This window comes from Danio aesculapii, chromosome 3, assembly GCF_903798145.1.
Source record: "Danio aesculapii chromosome 3, fDanAes4.1, whole genome shotgun sequence".
NCBI classification, from domain to species: domain Eukaryota; kingdom Metazoa; phylum Chordata; class Actinopteri; order Cypriniformes; family Danionidae; genus Danio; species Danio aesculapii.
In genome coordinates this window covers 44,913,532-44,938,006 of record NC_079437.1, presented here as the reverse complement: position 1 = coordinate 44,938,006, position 24,475 = coordinate 44,913,532, and the positions used below count along the sequence as shown (strand labels likewise).

General features: G+C 34.2%; 1 protein-coding gene across 1 annotated transcript in view; it reads left to right on the top strand.

The window, feature by feature from the left end:
- Positions 1–24,475, top strand: part of col5a3a (collagen, type V, alpha 3a) — a 134,031-nt gene that overhangs the window by 16,818 nt on the left and 92,738 nt on the right. The window contains exons 2-3 of the mRNA XM_056454092.1: positions 22,791–22,958; positions 23,032–23,245. Coding sequence (XP_056310067.1) covers positions 22,791–22,958; positions 23,032–23,245 — 382 coding nt within the window. The remainder of the gene's footprint in view (positions 1–22,790; positions 22,959–23,031; positions 23,246–24,475) is intronic.

Sequence of the window (24,475 nt, the reverse complement as noted above, 5' to 3'; positions counted from 1 at the left end):
ATGATAACAAAATAAGTAAGCAGATGATTGCTGCTGTCTTTTTATATTTGCTGCTGACCATGACAGTTCAAATGTAAAGATTTACTGTTTGTCAGTATCAGCCAAAATTCCCCTTATTTTCAAGACAAAACAACATGATGTAACTGCAGTGGAAAAAAGGAGGAGCAACTGTTTTTCCCATCCCTATGCTTACATTTTATAGCCTGCACAACTCGGAAACTTGGGTGTCGAAATTATTTCCAAGTAATAAAACTTCAGAGGCTATTTAAGCCCTTTTTGACTAGAAAACTCATATTTATTATAATTCTTATATTACAGTAAGTAAAGCATTCAACCTACCCTAATTAAGCACCCCAAATGGCCTAATCAGTGTCTTCAGATTCACTAGCTGTGTAAAATTAACAGTATCCATCCTTCAAAGGATGAAAAACTGAGAAATGTTAAATGGGGCAGTCTAGAATTTGGAGGATTGATCTTGTCAAATAGCACCTAAACCATCTGCTTGGGGTCAGCAGTAATGTTCAGGACTCTTCCACGCTGAAAAAAAACATTATTCAATGGATTTCCTTTTTTTTAAGGTAAATGGTTGCAAACAATTTACATGAGTTGAATTTAAACAAACAAATGAAGTTGAACACTACTAAATTTAATTTGTTTGTTTAAATTTAGCCAATATAAATTGTTTGCTATCACTTACCTTAAATTTTTTTTTTTTGTAAATTTTAATGAATATTTTTTTTGTTAAATCTTATTTAAAATTTTAAGTCTTGGGATTAAAGTTTTGGGATTTTATGTTCAAATTGTTGTAATATAAACTGAATGCATGCTTTTAAAAGTGTAATCCAACATAGACTCACTGGCCACTTTATTAGGTACACCTTACTTATACCGGGTTGGACGCGCTTTTGCCTTCAGAACTACCCTAATCCTTCGTGGCATAGATTCAACAAAGTACCAGAAATATTCCTCAGAGATTTTTCTCCATATTGACATGATAGCATCACGCAGTTGCTGCAGATTTGTCCGCTGCACAAGTAGTGATGCGAGTCTCCCATTTAACCACATCCCAAAGGTGCTCCATTGGATTGAGTTCTGGTGACTGTGGAGGCCATTTGAGTACAGTGAACTCATTGTCATGTTCAAGAAACCAGTCTGAGATGATTTGTGTTTAATGACATGGTGCATTATCCTGCTGGAAGTAGCCATCAGAAGATGGGTACACTGTAAAGGAATGGACATGGTCAGCAACAGTGGTGTAGTCCTATAAAATACTATTACACCCAACCCAAATTTTAAACGAAAGTAGGCAAATAAATGACAAAAGTCAATGTTTCTTTGATTCAGTAGCTATATATATATATATATATATATATATATATATATATATATATATATATATATATATATATATATATATATATATATATATATATATATATATTCACTGAGTGCTTCTGTCACTGTTTAATCCTGTGCATGAATGTATAATATAGTTAATGCCACATGCACTGTAATGTGTTTTATAATCATAGTTAATTTTGAAATAAACAGCGAAATGTTTGTTAAGAGTTGCATGTTCGCTGGAGGAAACAGCTGTGATGATAAGGGGGGACGCCGAGGAAACAGTAGATGGGGAAACCTGAATGCTCCTCCATGACATTGGGGTACATGTTATACAAGTGTTTCTGTAGTAAAGACCTGCATTTGTGCAGATATTATAACAATCTATCGATAAACACACACCTTCAGCTCTCACTCTGCACAGCCGTGGTTTGCTGATTAAATGTAAAACTTGCTGAAAATGGAGCAGCGAAAGTCTACCGCCATTTTTATGTCAAAATTAAAGGGAACTGAGGTGATCATTTAGTAGTGTACAGTTCATGAGCTTATCGCAAAACTTTTAGGGAGGCTGAATAGAAATATAGGAGGGCTAAAGCGACGGCTGTGCTGTTTTATAAATTTACCTGAGCGTTTCAGCGAGACATCATTAATTTGACTTGTCAGGTCACAAAATTCTCACAGCTGCCGCGGTCGTCAGAGGATGGGGAATGGCGTAATTTAAACAAAATGCACCAATTGCAACAAATTAGGATGAGAGTTAAAAAAAACCTTTGGTATACAGTTAATGGGGGTCGCGAATACACGCAAATTAGGGAAGTCTTATCAGCCAAACAGGTGAGTATACCAAGGGTATACGCAATTATTGATCCTCAGAAGTCGTAATACCCAAGCTCGTGGAAAAAGTAAGCATATGGAGTATACGTGCGACTACACCATTGGTCAGCAACAATACTCAGGTAGGCTGTGGCGTTGTCACAATGCTCAATTTGGTACTAATGGGCACAAAGTGTGCTAAGAAAATATCCCCACACCATTACACCACCACCACTCTTCTGCATACCTCAGTTGTAACGAGTGGTTATTTGAGTTACTGTTGCCTTTCTATCAGTCTGGCCATTCTCTTCTGACCTCTGACATCAACAAGGCATTTGAGCCCACAGAACTTAAAACACCTTTCTTCCCCATTCTGTTGCTCAGTTTGAACTGCAGCAGATTGTCTTGACCATGTCTACATGCCTAAATGCATTAAATTGCTGCCATGTGATTGGCTGATTAGAAATTTGTGTTAACGAGCAGTTGGACAGGTGTACCCAATAAAGTGGATGGTGAGTGTATTACTCAAAAACATCCCATTGTCATGCAATGAATCTTGGCATAGTCTGGACTGTGAGGAATCTGTTGATTCCTTAATTCACTTTATTAGACACTAGTTGGAGCTAAACTGGATTAAAACAGCATTGCTCATTTACTTACCTTCAACAACCTGTACGATTTTTTCCTGTCCTCAATACAATAGAATATGTTTTCGAGAGTTGATATAATTACAGGCCCACTTTGACTTTCAATGGAAAATAAATGACATAATATGGCTGCTCTGATTGTTCGGCTATTAAATCACAATCACTATTGTCCGACAATTGCTTTTTAATACTCAATTAGTGATCTCTTGGACCCAATTTCATGGTGTCACCTCATTCTCTGTCCAGGGTAAAATAATAATGGTGCTAATTACATGATGAGTTAGTAATGAGTAAGTCATACATTTTAATCAAATAACTCTTGACCAATCTGTCTTAACAGCAGCAGTTCTTCTCGCACACAAACAATGATCTCCCATGAGCCTCTTCTGAATTTTTTACAAAAAAAGTGCATTATCCTCAGTAATATTCAGGGCCAGTGTTGCAAGAATTTACTATAATGAGTAGGCAAGTTTTAAATTTTGGGCTTTAAGCATTGTATGATCTTTAATAAGTCGTAAGCCCACCATAAATAGAGATAAACTTCTATTGAAAGATTGATGTGATTATTTCAATTTCATAAGGTTCCTTTTTCAAAATATAGTCAGTGTTGTTCAAGCATAAAATGAGGTGAAAGGCCATTTAAAGCGTCATTAAGCGGAAAAAGTCTATTAAAAATACTGTGGTGAAATACATTTCCATATTTTAAAGACATGGTGCATTTCAGTGTAATTTAATGCAGTGCTTTGTGTCCTGTGTGAGACCCACTTTATATTGTGTCTCGATCAGGTAGTGCAGATGATTTATTTTAAACAAACCAGATCTAAAACTCGACGAGTTTGTAATGGCATTAATCTCCCCAGAAGTTCCCTGGAAGCACCTGAGCTGGCTTATTCAGAATTAAAAGTCCCCATTAAATTTAATTGTTCCGTGCCATATTTCACTTTAAAATATGAACGTTTATTTGACGTCAGTATTTTCAATGGATTTTCAGCGCTCAGCTGCTGATCCTCATACTGGTTGCATTTTAACAGTCATTCATCTCATTTGAACAACTAAATTAATGCTGAAGTCTATTTAACTGGTTATATTTTAATTAAACTACATTATTAATGCTGTTAAAGATAAAATTGAAAATAATCCTAGACAATTTTTACAGTAGTTCGTAACGTTTTGATTTAGTGGCTAATTGAATTACGTATGATCTCATTCGTACAATTTAGTACAATTTGCTCATCCCCAATGATGGTTGGGTTTAAGGGTGGGGTTCGCTGCTACACCTACTTTTTAAAGTCGTACATTTTCATTTGACTGAAATCTGAAAAGTCTTTCGGATGAGTCGTTAAACCAAGGTCCTGACTCTCTGTGGTCGTTAAAAATCCCAGGATGTCTTTCGAAAAAGAGTGGGGGTCCTGGCCAAATTTGTCCACTGGCCTTTGTCCATCTTTGCCTACTAACCATTCCCATATCCTAATTGGCTTCATCTGGTGTGTGGTGTGCGGTCTGGCGCAATATGGTCCAGGTGGATGCTGCACACTGGTGGTGGATGAGGAGACCCCCCCCCCCCCCATCAGACCCGGATTGGCTAATCGGGAGGATCGGGAGAATTCTCGGTGGGCCGGTCTGTTTTTTGGCCGTGAGGGCCGGTGTCCCTAGCTGCTTGCATTCTCAGCAGTCGCACTTTTTTTCATTTATTTATTTGACCATAGCCTCACTCTTTTTATTCATTATTTTGCCGCAGCTTCGCTCTTTTTATTTATTTTATCGCAGCCCTGTGAGCAAAATGCAGCCTGCAGGTTAATGATGACGTATTGATGATCATTCAACCCTAAACGGCACCCTAGTGAATATAAGAATTCGAATAATTAATAATAAAGAATATTACACCTGCTCAATGAAAATCAGATGATTCACTACATTAATAAATCTGACATTACTTGATCAGAAATCTAAAAAGGGAAGAAAAAGATTAAGCCATCAATAGAAAGTAACACTGTGGGCAAGAGTCTTGCCGATAACAGTGCATAACTTATTTTTTATTACAGACACACCAGCATAACATCGCCATTGTGGTCCAGTGGTTAGCATGTTAGTTTACGATGCTGCCGACCTGAGTTCAAACCTGAGTAATTTTTTATTTTTTATTTTTAGTGTTAAGACATGATACTGTTTGGGTTACTTATGTAGGTGTACATATTTAAATTTAATTTTTTTGTGTTACAAAGAACTGTACTGTATATATAAAGAATTTTGCACAGAATATAAATTCAGATATTGCAGGAAAGGACATTGTGATGTTTTAAAGAATAGTGTTGGAGATTTAGCTACCCTTTAATGTTCTCATATTTATGAAAAACATTTAAAAGTTCTAAAGCAGCTGTTTTTTTGGAAAAGACATGATAGTGTCATTTGAAACTGAATTTTTAAATGACGTTATTTTAATATCTTCAGTCTGCAAGGAAACACTATTGTTTTCAATGCTTTCATGCTAATGTCAGCATTTTCCTTTATCTCCTACTGTACCTTTAATACCTTTATTATGTTGTCTAAAAATATTATAAACTGTTCCTACTGAAAACATGTCTCTTTTGTGTAGTTTTATGCATAATTAGAAAAAAAACCCTCTATAAACTAAATGACAACATTTGTATTTTACATTTGGAAGAAATTTTATCAGTAGTTTACAAAATAAAAGTATGAATAAAGCATAAAAACAGAGAATTTAAGTCTCTTCATGCTCCACACTTGTATATACATTCATTCATTTTCATTTTGGCTTAGTTCCTTTATTAATCCGGGATTGCCACAGCGGAATGAACCACCAACTTATCCAGCATATGTTTTACACAGCGGATGCCCTATCCAGCCACAAGCCAGTTCTGGGAAACATCCATACATTATCTTTTACACACATACACTACGGCCAATTTAGTCCACACAGAAACTCCCAACTGACCCAGCCGAGGCTTGAACCAGCAACCTTCTTACTGTGAGGCGAACATGCTACCCATGCGCCACTGAATCGCCCTTGTATATACAATGCACTGAATATAACCAAGGTGAACAGGTTCCCTCATCAGGCATTCAAAGTCGTTTGCAGTTGTGACAGGTTTATGTTTAACTCCCATAAATCTTGAATTCATTAATGCATTATGTGAGGTGATCTTGGAAAGCGGTCTCTGCCGTATAAGCGCACGTTCAGATGTGCCAGACAGGTGTATAGGTGACAAAGCTACAGGTAGATCCATGAGAGCAGCTCTTGGCTGAGGTGTACAGGTGCATATAAAACAGACAGGTAGATATGCCTTGGGTTTTACAGCTCCTTGATGAATGGGTTTTGTAGACTTGGCTGAGGTTTGGCTCTTGGCGGATGTACAGAGCATCAGCATGTTGCTTCTGGACTGGCTCCGGATATCCAGCATGGCGTCCAGCCACCTGCCTCGGGCCCCTTCATGATGCTGGAGGAGGAACATTTCCCAGACCCCACCACATCTCAGTCTGTTTCGTCAAATATTTAATAAGTAGGGCTTATTTTTGGGGTATTTTCTGACCATTTAAGGTTATTTGTTGGTGTAATCGTGTGTTTTTTGCTGAGCAAGATCTCCAGCTTTCTTTACTCAATATTACAGTTAGTTTGGAGGTATGGATTATGCAGTAACAAATAATTCTTACCATACTTGATTCATTACATTGAAAACTGGAAAAAAAGTATTACATTTTCTAAAATATTATGATATAATATTTAAATTTCATTAAAATACACAATTTTAATCGCAATTAAACACATGATAACTAAGTGGCACTTCAGACTCTGAGTACTCCGGTAATAAAAAATATTTGGTTAATATGATTGCTTCACCATTAGGCCTCCCCAAATGTTCTCATTTGTTGATATGTGTGATGATGTCCATTTATATAAGTATATGTATATATGTATGTATATACACACACACACACATTTATTATGTGGAACATGCAAAACAATTTAGTCACATAGATATTTAAATTGAAATATAAATTTGTATCAAGTATGTATATATTTTATATCTAAATATGAATAAATATTTTCTCAAATATATAATTGCATGTGAATATATGTATATATATATATATATATATATATATATATATATATATATATATATATATATATATATATATATATATATATATGTATATGTATATGTATATGTATATATATATATATATATATATATATACAGTATATATATATATATATATATATATATATATATATATATATGTGTATATATATGTGTATATATATATATATATATATATATATATATATATATATATATATATATATATATATATATATATATATATATATATATATATATATATACATGTGTGTTAATACACTTAAATTATGTTTGTCAGGATCACCAGCGATCCAGGCATGCACCATCAACTGGACTACAACTCTGTCACCTTATGAACTACAAATCCCGTCATGCTCACTCACAAACACCTGTACTGTTCTCCAATGATTACACACACACAGCTGAAAGCTGATCAAGGATCACCAGCAATCTGCAAGCCTTGATCATGGCAAGGAAATTTTCACAGTATGTCTGATAATATTTTTTCTTCTGGAGAAAGTCTTATTTTTTTATTTCAGCTAGAATAAAAGCAGCTTTTGATTTTTTAAAAACCATTTTAAGGTCAAAATTATTAGACCCTTTAAGCTATATTTTTTCGATAGTCTACAGAACAAACCATCGTTACACAATAACTTGACTAATTACCCTATCCTGCCTAGTTAACCTAATTAACCTAGTTAAGCTTTTCAATGTCACTTTGTATAGAAGTGTCTTGAAAAAAATCTAGTAAACTATTATGTACTGTCATCATGGCAAAGATAAAATAAATCAGTTATTAGAAATGAGTTATTAAAACTTTATGTTTAGAAATATGCTGAAAATTAGAAATTGGGGAAAAATAAACGGGAGATAATAATTCAGGGGGCTTATAATTCTGTCTTCAACTATATATATATATATATATATATATATATATATATATATATATATATATATATATATATATATATATATACAACCAATTAATATTTGAACATCTGTCTGCACACATTTTAAGAATATATAAATGAATATAACTGTAGATTTATGGCTCAGTTTATGAGAAAAAACTCGTTTTAAGAAAATGGCTTTTAAAAGCTGAATTGTAATTGAAATCTACAGACACAAATTTGTTTAGACTTAAAAAATCATTATGGCAAGCCAGAAAGCCACATCCAAATTGGCAGATACATAAAAAAAAAAAACTAAAATGTCATTGGTTTAATCTCATAAATGCCAACGTCAATTCTTTTTTCCTTAAAATGTCATATAGTGGTCTGCAAAGCTGTGTTTTGAGATCATTCAAGAACATGGTCTCCAATAATGAGCATCTTGGGAATGTGCTGAAGGAATTCTCTCTGTGAGGAGGCATTTCGCAAACCAATGATCCACTGTTTTTACTGTCATGTGAATTTCTCTGAGGTCAGAGGGCAGATCATTTCCACTGCGGCTGTATTTCAAGCATTCAAACATTATCTTTAGAATTTCAGACTTAGTGTTTGGTAAACAAATTAAACTGTCACTTTGAAGACAAGGACTTATCTTAGCTTTAAGTGGAAAGACTTGACATTTTAAATGTTTGATAATGCAGTGCTGTGCATTATCAAAACTATTGCAAAGAACATTTTTGAAGGGTGGCACGATGGCTCAGTGGTTAGCAATGTCGTCTCACAGCAAGAAGGTCACTGGTTTGAGTTCTGGCTGAGTCAGTTGCCCTTACTGTGTGGAGTTTGCATGTTCTCCCCATATTCTTGTGGGTTTCCTCTGGGTGCTATAGACATGTGCTAGAGGTGAATTGAATAAACTAAATTGTCCCTAGTGTTTGAGTGTACAAGTGAATGAGTGTGTATGGATGTTTCTTGGTACTGGGTTGTGGCTGAAAGGACATCCGCTGCGTAAAACATAAGCTGGAATAGTTGAAGGTTCATTTCACTGTGGAAACTTCTGAAGACTTAAAGCTGATTTATACTTCTGCATCCAGCAAATGCATATGGTCCATCGCAGCCTACGTGTGGTCGCATAGCCCTTTCCATGGCTGACGCCGACGCTGGCACGCACCTTTCTAAAAGTGCAACTACATGTCGCAACGACGCAAAGCACAAGCTCTGTGATTTATTGCCTTGGTAACGGTGATGAGTGTGGGCGGTGCTGAGAGCTGCGAGCTCAATGGAGCGATTGTTTACAAGTGTCGAGTCATGTGAAGGGGCTCTAAATGAAAACTTTTGTTTTATATTTGCCTTATGATTAAAGTTGTTGCACATTCGCCTGCTTCTTAATGAGTGAGTTTTAGCTACTCGTACATTAAGGTAGCGTTCAAAACAAACTAAACACCTACGAAGAAACTCAACACAGAGGAACATAAAAACCTACTGCCAGCTGGCGTTTCTGAAGTGTTATTGCAGAGCAACACAAACAGACTGCAGAAATATAGTACTGTTAACTAACTAACTAGCTAACTAACTAACTAACTATTAACTTTTGAAATCTGTATTTTTTTATTGTGGTTGACAACTAGTACTGTTCAACAGGTTATTATTTTTAATCTGTTATATTTATTTAAATTTATAGAATATATACATTTAAATTCTTACTAAATTTATTTACAAAAATGCAGTAAAATAGTGAACTGCACTTTTCTGAGTATATGAATTGTTTGAATTAGTTATTATAATAGTTAATTATTATAATTATTTTTTATTTTATGTTTTTTTATTTTAATTCTAGATAAAATTAGGTTTATTTGGATAACATTATAATTTAAGTATTAATTCTCACTGTACTAGTGGCTTATTACCTGCATATTATTAAAATATTGGCTGTTTATTTGTCTTATAAAATTCAAATAATTATTCTACATCCCTAATCTTACCCAATACTTAAAGTTGGATGTAAAAGTCACAGTTAATGTTTTGTTAATAGCGAAAATACCACTTAAGAATAAAGTGTGACTTCTTATTTGACTTTTTTGTTCTAGTATGTATGTATACATAACAATGTATTGCTAACTAAAATAAGTGTTTTGAATAAGTAATTTTTTTTCAGTTAATGTTAATTTATTTTAAATGACAGCATGATTTGAGTTTTATAGTTTCATTTAAGCCAAAACATTATATTATATTATATTATATTATATTATATTATATTATATTATATTATATTATATTATATTATATTATATTATATTATATTATATTATATTATATTATATTATATTATATTATATTATATTATATTATATTATATTATATTATACTACATTATAAACCTTTATATTATTATTATATACCTTTATATTATATAACTATTATATTATTCGTGTCTTGGCAAAGCTGAATTTCAGACCCATTACTGCAGTCCAATTACAGAATCTTTCAAAAATCATTCTTATATCATAATTTAATCTATTTTAAGCTGCTTTAACACAATCTACATTGTAAAAAACACCACAGAAATAAAGATTAATTGAATTGAATGATTTGATCCTCAAGAAACATTTCCTATTATGATTAACAAAAAAAAAAGCTCATTATTTAAAATAAAATAAAAAAATAAACATGATCAAATTCATTCAGGATTGTTTGATGAATTAAATATTTTAAAATAGCCTTTTGTGACATTATAAATCTCTTTACTTTCACTGTTGATTAATTTAATGTTATATTCACATTAAATGTATTAATTGTTTTACAAAGCTTTTGAACATTACATATATTTTTCAAGGCGTTGTCATAGGCAATTCCTGGTTTTGTTGGGCCGGATTAGACAGAATTATGGTTTAGGGGAGACGTGTCTAAGATGTCGAGTCGAGATGTCTGACGTTTGCAAGTCTGAGTCCTGTGATAATTGGCCTATTCTGACACAGATTACATGGCTGCTCTCAGACGTCTAAACACCACCGACTTACTGACCTGTTTCTGCATGCGCTTGTGTATCAACCAATGTATATTTACATGTAAATTTAAAACCCGGCACACAGAAAGAAAGCCAACACACACTGGCCCTCAGTTGGCTGCTGTATTTTTCCAGTCCCAGTTAGTTACTGTACACAAACTAAGTACAAATGCAAATTTCTCCTCAGTCTGATGGACTAAACCGGCAAACAGATGTGGTCCGAGTTGGGTGGCGTGTTTGTGAGACAATAGGCATTGAGCCGAATACTTTATTTATTTACAAGCCCTGTGCAGTGTAATATTTGGAAGATGAATTGACACAGCCCTGTCTGAAGTACCGTTAAATGAGTACCTGATGTTTTCCATTGTGTTTTGAGTCTTGCTTGGATTTTAGCATTGCCTTTTTACAAGCCTGTTGCCGTGCTTTGAGCCAGCCCAGTGTAAAGGCATCTGCTAAACAAATAAATAATGTCATAAAATGCAGTACTGTTTTTTTTGTTAGGGCACGCAGTGTGTTGGCATGAACAAACTCTTCCCACATGTTTAATTAAGGAGGGCCATGGAAACGGGAGGGCAATTTGTATTTGGGATGCTCGTTAGGGTGACCAGACGTTTTGTTTCCAGAGACGGTCCCATTTTTAGGTCTATTTGTAGCAACGTGCTATAAAAAAAGTAATGTTTTGTCCTATATATATATATTTTTTTTTAAAAGTACATAAAATAAAACCGCTGAGCTCTCCTTCTGTCACATGAAAACAGCTTAATCAATGCACTCTTTAGTAGAAAATTGCATGGAAACCTCTTTGCATTAAAATTGCATTTAACCAGATTTTGCAACAGATTTACTAACAGCTAACTATCATCCTTTTGGCATTAAACATTATTATCAGTATTTACCTGTACGAAACAAGCGCAGAGAAGAATAGCGCTAAAAAGCATGGACACAGCTATTTTTGCACCTGACCTTATTGGATATGCATTTGTAGGAGGTCAGATGCAAGTTCTGTTAGAGGGAGATAGAGATGGGCGAAATGGACTAAAAATTATATGATGATTTTCTGGTATTTATAGCAATAATGATATAAATGATGATATAATTCATATTTATGCAACAGTTCTGTCTGGTTTTTGAATCTGATTGTCTGATAGCTGTGCCATATTCCGCAAATAACAGCACTGGTTCAGCTTCTTCACCCTTGTGTATTACTCTGCCCACACACAGCAACAAACAGAGGACACTCTATAGTTTTACAAATATTGCTGCTGTTTGACAACATAATGTACCTTTTTTAGGTGAGAATGTAGTTGTTTAGATTGCAACTATTTAGTTCATAAGAATAGTTCCTATTTTAAATATTTATAATTACGGAGAGCGCGTTGGCAGCCATTAGCCTGTCATTGAGCAGAGCAAAGACGTTGTCCATCCACAAGATAGCGACAGAGACCATATAATAAAGCCATAGAGGAGAAAAACTGCAGATTTTCTAAATATTACTACCTCTAAAGTGACATATGTGAAGTAGCAACAGTTTCTGCTGTTCTGACGTCAGCTGCAGATGTGAATGAATGGTGGAGGAAAGTAGTTTCTAGACTCTTGTGTTTGATTTTCCTTTATATCTAAACGATTATACCATCAAACTGTTGTATAAACGCAATATCACACTCGAAGCAGTGCGATATGGCTGAATATAGTCACTGGTGGAACACTACGCATGCCTCCCACCAGTGCTGATATACAGCCATATCGCACTGCCACGAGTGTGATATTGCTCATGTATCCACGGAGAGGAAATGCAGCTCTACATTTTTCAGTCTGATCTCATGAGGAAGCGTAACTATGTTTTGTCAGTTTAGTGGCTAATTCGTAGGAATTCGTACAAGATCAGATGTTTGAAAATGTATGATTTTTAAATAGGAGGCGTGGCACCCAACCCCACCCCTAAACCCAGCCCTCATTGGAAGATGAGCAAATGGTACTAAATTGTACGAATGTGATTGTACAAATTCATATGAATTAGCCACTAAAACAAAAAATTATGAATTGCCGTGAGATTGACATTTTTACATTTTTGCAAATCTCAAATACATTATGCATATATGCATTTGTAGGAAGTCAGATGCAAGTTTTGTGAGAGGGAAATGGGAGTGGGAGATATAGACTAAAAATTATATCACAATTTTCTGATATTTATAGCAATAATAATATTAATGATGATATAATTCATATGTATTCACTGAGAGACAATGTAGCTGTCTACATTTTTACATTTTTGCAAATCGCCAATACATGGGCTACATTTTCTCATACATGCTATTTACACAGCCTTCTCGTGTATATCTGTGAGAAGCCAGCCGGCTTGTTGTGTATATCACCTTGAGATCAACTGATCCAGACCCTTCCCTAAACCCAACCAATAGTTTTTTCAAAGCAAATGACATTGCTTTTTCATGTGGTTTTTAGAACCATCCTTTGCCAGATTCAAACCAGCATTCATTGGAAGAAAAGTGGACAAGGAGAACACATTTGATTATAATTCACTGACACTTTTTTAAATTGTCCATGTGGTATTTCTTTGGTGCTGTGCAAAGAACTGTGCAAAAAAACAAACAAACAAAAAAACCTTCATTTGTCGATATGTCCCTGTAAATGTTATAAGTGTGAAAAGGAAAAGTTATTGGCTTCATACCACCCCATAGAGTTTGGCAAAAATGTAGCCCAGGGTCATAGGGAAATACTTTAAAATAATGGTCCATTAATTAATGTTAGTTAATGTACTTACTAACATGAAAAAACTATTAATAAAACATGTATTGCAGAATTTATTCATCATTGTTAATGTTAGTTAATTTTATTTAAGTTAAATAATGTTAGTTCACGTTGTAGTTTATGTTACTTTCTGTGCATGAACTGATGTAAACAAGCACATCTTTAGACTTTAATAATGCATTATTTAATGATGAACTGTGATTAATAAATGAATACATTAACTAATGAAAATTTAATAATGATAAAATACATTAACATTAAATAATGAACTATTATTTTGAAATGTTACTGGGTATGGGAAGATATTTTACCGTATGTTATAAGTGATATCGTCCATCCATAGAGTGAAGTAATTAAGTAAATCACACAACATGATTTATTGGCTTTTTCACTCTTTAAATTATGAGTATTTGTTCATTATTTAACACCTAGAAAAGCATGTTGTGAATGTTGAACTTGAAATTACTGCAGTTGTTGCTGCTGGAGGAGTCACTGCAGATAACAGTGAGAGAGTTTTGTAAAAGATTTTTTTCTACATTTATTTGGAATGCCAGAGGAATACATCGTCCAAACATATATATATATATTTTGCCAAATATGTTTGTTTTTAAAATTGCTTCAGGAATTAAAAGATTACTTTAAACAAACAACTGGGTCATGTACTGTCAACCACCATGATATTTTCCCAAGTTCCCTCAGAGAGTGTGATCTGTTTTCCTTGTGTATGAACTGTCAAAAATGCAAACAGTTGTCAGCCCGTATACTTGTCAAATCTTGTAGACTCACATGAATACAGTCAGATATGGCCTTCTGAAAGTAAACTTAAAAGTTATGAGAGACGAGCACGTGGGTGCTGTCCAGTTCTGAACAGGCATGTAAAACGGCAGGCATTTACCTTGGCATGTAAAACGTTTTTGATCTTGTCTTCTTGTCACATATTTTGCTTGTCTATTTTGTGAATATGCCTATTATTTGTTCAATCAATCAATCAATCAATCAATCAATCAATCAATCAATCAATCAATCAATCAATCAATCAATCGACCGACCGACCAATCAATCAGCCTTAAATAAATAAAACAAATTTTGTTCATTATGTGTACCATAGCTGTTTTTATTTCAATGAAGTAGGCTAACTATGATATCATCAGTATTGATTATTTTCATAGCAGCCCCACATATTTTACCCATGATAGATGTTTTAAAAATGTTGCCATGTCTGGTCATAGTAGATGGTTAGTTTATTTTCACCAAGTAGAACATGTTCCTGGATTAACATCTATGTTGATCCTGGAACTACATTCCAATCAGTCAATCAGATTTAAGGCATATGTTTATGTCAAGTTAGGTTACAGTTAGGTTTTTGTGCTTCTGAGTCATTATTATGTAGCTATTAATCCCCTTTAATTTTTTTATTAATTTACAGTTGGGGTTAAGGATTAGATATGGATTATATTTTCATACAAGAATGATGTTTTAGTATCAACAATGACAATCCAGGTTCGCATACTCCCATAGCAGATTACATTATGAGCATCGGCTCTGCTTATTTTCTGCTCCAACAATTTGCACTGTGCTTATTGTGTTGATCAATATAAATGAGTTTTTACTTCTTCATTCTTTAATTTGGACATTAATAATCCACACCCATCAGGTTCAGGGCTAACCTAACCCTAAACTGTTTTGGAATTGCACTCTCAAGCAGACTTGTTTGGAAATCTGGCCCAAAGATTAAACACAATGTGTTTAAGGCAATCAGTTTTCTTACAATTTTTGAGTAATGTCAACTATTTTGGATAAAAGTGTGGTAGCCAATCAAGTCATAATAGAATCAACAAATCATTTCATTGGGCTGCCTGGCTGATAATTAAAAGTCTTTGTGCAAACTGTATACCCTATTGGATGTTATACAGTAAAAGGTGTAGTTTACCTAAAAATGAACATTTACTCACCATTTACTCACCCTCAAGTGGTTCCAAACCTTTATTAGACGCTTTAATCTGTTAAACACTAAAGATGATTTTTTCACAGAAAGCTGAAAACCTTTAACCACCAACATCCACAGTATAAATGTTAATGGTTACAGGTTTTCAAGGTCTTTAAAATATCTTCTGTTCAACAGAGGAAGGAAAATTAAAGAGGTTTGTGACAAGTGAAAGAAGAATAAATAATGACAGAATTTTTATTTTTGGGTGAACTATCCCTTTAAGAAGAGTATTGTTCTTCAGGGTCTCATACAGTTGAAGTCAGAATTATTAGCCCCCCTGTTTAATTTTTTCCTCAATTTTTGTTTAACGATTTTTTTTAATTTTCTAAAATTATTATTTTTTTCTGCACATTTCTAAACATAATAGTTTTAATAACTCATTTCTAATAACTGATTTATTTTATCTTTGCCATGATGACAGTAAATAATATTTGACTAGATATTTTTCAAGACACTTCTACATAGCTTAAAGTGACATTTAAAGACTTAACTAGGTTAATTAGGTTAACTAGGCAGGTTAGGGTAATTAGGCAAGTTATTGTATAACAATGGTTTGTTCTGTTGACTATTGAGAAAAATAGCTTAAAGGGGCTAATAATTTTGACCTTAAAATGTTTTTAAAAAATTTAAAACCGATTTTATTCTAGCTGAAATAAAACAAATAAGACTTTCTCCAGAAGAAAAAATATTATCAGACATACTGTAAAAATTTCCCTGCTCAGTTAAACATCATTTGGGAAATATTTAAAAACAGAAAAAAAAAATCAAAGGGGGGCTAATAATTCTGACTTCAACTGTACAGAAAAAACATATTATAAAAAATAAATATATATTACTCTAATGCTTATTTCAAATGGCACAGCTGTTGTGGTTAGTGTCAAAACAACCCATTTAATCTCTATTAATTCACCAACTGGAGTTATTTATAAATACTGTAACTTTCCAGGGCAAGCATTTAAAGCGACTGTAAACAATAGACAGTGGACGTCCTGGAGACGTGTTTTCGAAGGACGCGCTGGCAGGTGTCAGCTGTCAGGTGTGCATTTAACTGTCTCAGGCTAGACTATCTCATAACTCTATCCCATAATGACACCCCATCCATAAGCAGCTGTGTTCTTGATTTGAACGTGACTGCATCTTAAAGTATCCAAGTAGATCGTCGCACTTCGAGCTGGCGGCGAGTCAGCCAACAAACGGCAGCCAAACTCTTAGAATGTTGTTGGTGCTTGCTGTGACCCAGAGGGGATTGGCTTTGTGAATAATACAGCTGCAGGGCCGTCAGGATCGGATCTCATTCTGTTGATTTGTGTTTCTGACTAGCATTTCTTCAATACAGAAACCTGTACAGTAACACTGAGAAGATTTTCCATGTTTTGATGTGTTTCATGAAATGTGGTTTAATTAGGGACTGAAGTTCTGTCATTACTAACATTTCAGTGTTTCCAAATGCGTTGATCCATAAAATATGTACACAGTCTTGATCTGTGATTTGAAGCAAAGCTTTCTTCAGTCTTAAGTAGATCAAAGTAAGCAAGATAGGCAACAGGGCAAACGAGACCGATTCCGAAACAAACAATCGATATTTAATTCCATAAATATTCTAATTTCATTAATATTGCGTTGTTTTGAGAATAAAAGCACAAAAATAGGCCACTTAAGAGATCTTAAAGCAGGGGTGTCCAAACTTTTTTTTTTCTGAAGGGCCAGATGCAAAAAAAAAAACAAAAAACGTTGTCCCGGGCCAAATTTGACATACATCACACAAACACGCTTATATATATATATATATATATATATATATATATATATATATATATATATATATATATATATATATATCTTTTTTTTTTTTTTTTTTAATAACTGCTTTCTTATTGTATGTAGTTTCAAATAAAATTATTATTCCAGACATTATTGCTTTTAATACTATTACCATTAATAAAAATAATATTAATAATAATAACAACAATAATAATTCATATTAGTGATTTCTGAAGGATCATGTGACTCTGAAGACTGGAGTAATGAAGCTGAAAACTCATCTTTAAAAATGATTCAATTAAATGGTAAACTACTTTTGAACAGTTATTTTATAGTGCAACATTTCACAATTTTGCTGTATTTATGATTTTAACATATTTAACAATCATACTGACCCCACACTTTTGACCAGTTGTGTATAGAATATTTTATAAGTGAAAATTTGCACTTTAATTTTGACCCCCACAGACATAGTCACCAAATATAAATCAGAGAGGTCATACTTTCTTATACAGAGCCTCATTTCAGTTGTCAGGTTATGTAGAAATCTATCTATTAAATTAATCTATTAAAAAACATTGGCTAGAATTCTGCATTATAGGCTTAAATTATAGAGAGACAGCATATGAACCGAGACTGCATCAGATCATGAAGCAGATCAGTGTTGATCTTTCAGACATGAAGCACACATCGCCTTACTCATCGTTCTCTCTTTGTATAGCCGTATATACGGCTATTACACAATCATAATGCACTGTGATAGCCTGGGTCGTTAGTTCGTTGCATTGTTTTGTTTTCTCACTACAGTCAATTGGCTTAATCAAGCAAAGACCATCTCATTCAGGCGATCTCGGACCGATTGATTTGGCGCAGATGCGAGCGAGATTGCTGAATTGACATATGCCAAATGAACCGCGCTAACAGGGCAAACGAGACCGATTCCGAAACAAACGTCTATGTGTGAAAGCACATTAAGATTGTATTTGCACGCAATTGACAGTCGCAGCCAAACTTGTGTGACAAGGCAGCACTGGCCCGAGCAACATTCTGTACACTGGCCAGAGCGTCTCGCACGCTGGCCCCGGGCCATCGGGCAGTCTGTCGAGCTCTGAATTATGTTTCCTTCATTTTTTTCGGTTCGTTTTACTTCATAATAGGAACTGCTGCCTAATTGAAGGCATGTGATAGCGACACCCAGTGGTTGTTCATTGAATTACGTTCATTTTTGTATAGCGGGCCAGATTCTATTGATATTTATAAAAAGCCTCGCGGGCCGCCACAAAACTGATTGCGGGCCGCTGATGGCCCACGGGCCGTAGTTTGGACAACCCTGTTTTAAAGAGAGTCATTCATGGCTACTGGGTACTGTATCAGCCAAAAAATTTGAACATCGATGGAAAGTCCATTTATTTCAATCATTTGTTTCAAACAATGAAATGTGTATATTAGTTTAACACACATAAAGTGAAATATTTCAAGCCTATTTGTTTCAATTTGAATGATAATGGATTAAAGATACAAAAAAAAAAAAACAAAAAAAAAAACAGATCCAGTATTTCACAAAATTATTATATTTCATGCGACCAATAAAAAAGGATCTTAAACGCATGTTGGCCTCTAGAAAGTGTTAATGTACTGCATTATGCTTTGTTGGGCCTCCTTTTGCACTGATTACAGCATTAAGGCAGCGTGGCATGTAGACGAACAGCCTACAGTTGAGGTGTTATGGTAGCCCAAGATGCTTTGATATCAGCTTTCAGCTCTTCTGCAATTCAGGGTCTCCGTTCCCTTAACTTTCTTTTGACAATAGCCTATAGATTTTCAACGGGGTTTAAGTCAGGCGAGTTTGCTGGCTAATCAAGTACATGGCTGTTAAACCAGGAACTGGTAGTTTTGGCTTTGGGAGCAGGTGCCAAATTTTGCAGGAAAATAAAATCATCATCTCCAAAAAAAAGCTTGTTGACACCAGGAAGCATGAAGTGCTCTAAAATTTTCTGGTAAACAGCTGCGTTGACTGTGGACTTGAGAAAAGACATCCACACCAGCAGATGACATGGCTCCTCAAACCATAATTGACTGTAAAGATTTCACACTGGACTTTAGGCAGCTTGACTTTTGTGTCTCTTCACTCTACCTCCAGACTACAGAGTTTGTTTTCTTCTGAAAAGAGAACTTGGGACCACTGGGCAACAGACCAGTACTTTTTCTCCTTAGCCCAGCATAGATGCTTCTGACGTTGTTTTTGGCTCAGCAGTGGCTTGATGCATTTTATTCTAGAGCTGTAGCCCATGTCATGTAGACGTCTGTATGTGGTGGTTCTTGATGCACTGACACCAGCGTCAGTCCAATTCTTATGAAGCTTCCCCAATTTCTGAATCACCCTTACTTAACAATTCTCTCAAGGGTGCAGTTATCCCTGTCACTTTTGCACCTTTTTTGCCCACATTTTTCCTTTCCTCTTAACACTCTATTAATGTATTTAGATACTGCACTCTGTGAGCAACCAGCTTGTTTTGCAAGTGCCTTTTGAGGCCTTTTCTCCTTATAGAGGATGCCAATAATAGTCTTCTGTTTTTTCTTTAATCGTTTTTATCTTTAATCCATAATCAATCAAATTGAAGTTTAATAAATGCTTGAAATATTTCACTTTGTGTGTAGTGAACTAATATAACATATGCATTTCACTCTTTGAAACAAATTATTGAAATAAATAGACTTTCCCCTGATATTAAATTTTTTTGGCACCTGTATGTCTTATACAATTGCATTTTATATTGATGTTAAATTAAACGTTTACTTTAAAGTACATCTTTATGTTTTAAGAATTTATTGGTTATGCTTTAAATAAGTACTTTTATTTTGATGTGTTGACTTGTATACCAGAGTGCATCAAATTTTGTCTGTGTTCTGTAAAGATTAGATTTAAAATGAATATATTTTAAATGTACAAAATTACAACTTCATGATTACAAATGTGCACTTTTCATTTGACCATAAATGCTTGTTAGTACATTTGTCAGTGCACTGTAACCATATTTCAAAGTCAGAAATAAATGTGCAACTTACTAGTGATATTACATTTTAAAAATTAAAAGCTAAATTAATTTATTATTAGTGTAAACTATAATACATCATTTAAATATCTTCAAAATTGGTTAAATAATACTTGATTGTGCATATTCTCATTATTTAATGTAGTAATGCATTAATGTAGTATAGTAATTTTCACCAATACAAAGAATCGATAACTCTTTAGATTTGGAGGCTGATAGCCAATAGATATACATATATATTTTTCAAAATGTTCTGCATAATTTCAAAAACAAAAGGCAAATCAATTAAGTGAACAACTGACTTTATTATTAAAATCTTGGGCTCTATTTTAATGATCTAGGCGCAAAGTCTTAAGTGCATGGCCCGAAAAGCATTAAGGACGGTTCCGAATCCTTTTTTGCTATTTTAAGGACGGATTTGCGCCGTGCGCATAGTCTAACAGGGTTGTGCTTATTCTCTTAATGAGTTATGGGTGTGTTTTGAGCATAACGTGCATTAAATCAATCAGAGTCTCCTCTACCATTCCCTTTAAGAGTCAGTTGTGTTTTGCGCCATGGTGCATTTCCTATTTACATGATGGACATTGTAAGTGAAAAAACTGAACGCTTCACTAGCGAGAAAACAGTTAAACAGACCAACTGCAATGCGAGGATAAAGAACGAGCCTCCCCCATTTGGCCTCTTTACTTTCTCTTTAGTTTACTTTTACTCTTTACATTACTTTTCGTAGAAAGATTTGTTTCAAAACTGTTTCTAAATTCAGTTTTAATTTCCAGCAAATGAATAAATGAACAATAATAACAAAGTGTGGTCAAAAAACTGAGTTATATCCAAATACACATGCTATTCTTGTGCCCCATACATCTTCAAAACCAGACAGGTGGACAAATCTAAACTTGTTTTTATTAAAACGAATATAAATATGCATATAATAAATTATACTACTACTTATAATAACATTATACAATAGCAAATTGGCATGAATAAACTAAAAAAAAAGGAATGGATATAGTGGTTTTATATTTATGTATAAAATATAAATTTTTGTTACATTTTAATCCTTAATTTTTTTTTTTCAGATGTACAGATATTTGTGTATTGGTGGATATCCTGTGTGTATTAAGAAATGTGTACATGTTTAAGGTGCACAACTAACGCACTCTGCACTGGACTTTAGACCTGCTTTTAGCTGGTCAATGGCGCGGTCTATTTCCGTTCCTCAAAATAGCAACACGCCAACAATGCGTCTTAACACACCTCCTGTCTAGACCGGAACACCCATGAGTCCACAAAGTGGTGCAGATGGATTTACTATTTAAACAACGTGACTCAAAAAATTAGGGTTGCGTTGGTCTGAAAATAGCAACAAATCACACCAAACACGCCTTGTGCCTTCATGCACTGGGTGTATGATAGGGCCCCTTAACTTTTGGTTTGAACTAATCTCTGAACTAATCTTTATTTATCAACTTTTTTTATGGCCAACTTTCTTTTAGATAAATAAAATCTACTGCCTGACCTAAAAAAAGGCATGAATAGCAACCAAATAAATGAACATTAACCAAAATCATAATAACAGTAATATATATATATATATATATATATATATATATATATATATATATATATATATATATATATATATATATATATATATATATATATTGATAAAAACAAAACAAACAAAAAAAAAAACTGACAAGCAACAAGCATGTGAAGTGGTTCAAAGAGCTGAAACAATAAATAATTTATCGGCTTAAATATATCCGCCTAATATTACACTCACTTACTCTTTTTAATGAGCATTTATCAGCCAATATCGATATGGCCCCTGATAAATTGTGCGTCCATAATTATATGCATTTGACAGAGAGGTAGACCCTGCTTTTATCTACCCAGTTGTATTTGTGAACTTTCCTTATGTTCATTGCTATTTTTTTTTTATTGAATCAAATCAAAAATTGAAGATCAGATTAAAGGTCCAGTGAAATTAAAATGTTGTATTAAATGGATAGATGTTAGGTATCAGTTTGTTAGTTTTAACGATTTCTATAAGCTAGTGGGCTACAAAACAGTGACAAAATTTGCATTTAGAGGACATAAAACTGATATAATCATGTAAAGCTTGAAGTTTGACATTTTTGGCTAAATGGATCAACAATTTATTTCACGACACCTCATACTTCAATTTCTCAGCAAATCTTGACCATTTTAATGCTCTCTAGTATCTAACATGCTCTGCCCTCTTCAAGATGCTTCTCATTTGCTTTTCATTTGATGCACTTGAGCTCAATCACCTATTCATTCAAGATTCTGAATTAATGTTGTTAAATCATAATAAACCCCTCTTTTAAAATATAAATAAGACAAGGGTCTTCTATTTATAGTGACTTAAAAATGACTGTAAATCTTTTTCTCTTGTGTCCAGCTAATGTGATGGATGTGTTGAGGGCACTAGAGCTGTCTGAAGACATGGAGGGAGTTTCAGTGGAGGCCGGTCTGTGCACCGAGAGAAAGGGCACTTCAGAAACAGACATGGCTTACAGGATAGACAAGAAGATTCAGCTCAGTGCCCCGACTAAACAGCTCTTTTCAGGTATGGATGCTGTAAATACTCATTTCTGAAGTGTGAATTCAGCAGGCGGTGTTAAAAGTGGTTTCCTTCACAGACTCCGCTTTCCCTGAGAACTTCTCCCTGATGACGACGGTGAAGGCCAAGAGAAACTCTCAGTTCTTCCTGCTGTCTTTGTATGATGAGCAGGGGGTCCAGCAGCTAGGCCTTGAAATGGGCCGGTCACCTGTATTCCTCTATGAAGACCACAAAGGCCAGCCGGCTCCAGATCTATACCCTCTCTTTAGGAAAATCAATCTTTCGGATGGCAAGTGAGTGCTTGCATGAATTCTTGAATAGTCAAAATGTTTTCTTTCCTTATGATGAGAAGAGCGTTTTTTCTTATTTGTAGTTCTTAATAATCATATGTGACTAAAAGGGATAGTTCAACCAAAAATTTTTATTCTATTATCATTTACTGACCGGTCTGTTGTTCCAAACCATCTGAGTTTCTTTCTGTTGAACACAAAAGACAATATTTTGAAGAAAGCTAAAAACTTGTAAGTACTGACATCTGTGGTATTTGTTTTTTGTACTATGGAGGTTTTTGATTATAGGTTTTCAGCTTTCTTCAAAAATGTTCCTTTGTGTTCAACAGAATAAATGAACTCATAAAGTTTTAGAACCATTTAAGGATGGTTAGAATAGTGAGTACATTTTCATTTTTGGGTGAACTATCCCTTTAAAGAGCCCTTATTATGCATTAAAATGAGTCATATTTTGGTTTTGGGGGTCTCCAACAACAGGCTGATATGCATGCAAGATCAAAAAACATTTTCATTGTCTTATAATATGCATTTATTTTTACCGAATTATCCAAACAACTCCCATATGATTCATTTAATTTCAGCAATTCATTTGTTCCAAAATCCCTGATTGGTCCAATGACCCAGTTGGTTGTGATTGGTTGACTGTGTTCTGCACGAGACAGAGAGAAACACCCACCATGGCTTATCAACAATTTTAAAGTAGACAGAGTGCAGAGTGTATGTGTGAGCCCAATGCAGGAGAGCATTAAAGCAATGCAGTTTAACACCAGCATATTGCTCTATTCCTAACCGTGACACATTCAGTGTTAATCCACACAGTGGCAAAAGCTGAACTATTTTGAAATTTGACCTCTGAACAGCTGGGAACAGCTGACGGTAGCCATAGCAACAACAAACAACAGAGGACCGCAAGCTCACGAACGCATTTAAATCCATAAACAAAGCAGCACTCGTTGCGTTTTCAACGTGGCTTTAGATGCAATATGTAATAATAAAAAGTTAACCAGATACAGTACAAGCAGTTACAAGTAACAAAACAATTAAATACATAACTACATTACAAAAACTAGAGAAAACAAGGAGGCAACCATTTTAATCACACTTACTTACACTTGTGAAATGGAGGAAGAAACTGATCCATGAACTGTCTATTTATAAAGTTCCTGTCAAGCTCTGATAAAGTCTCATACATCAAAAGTCTTTTCTGATCATTCCTCTAACAAATGGCTGACG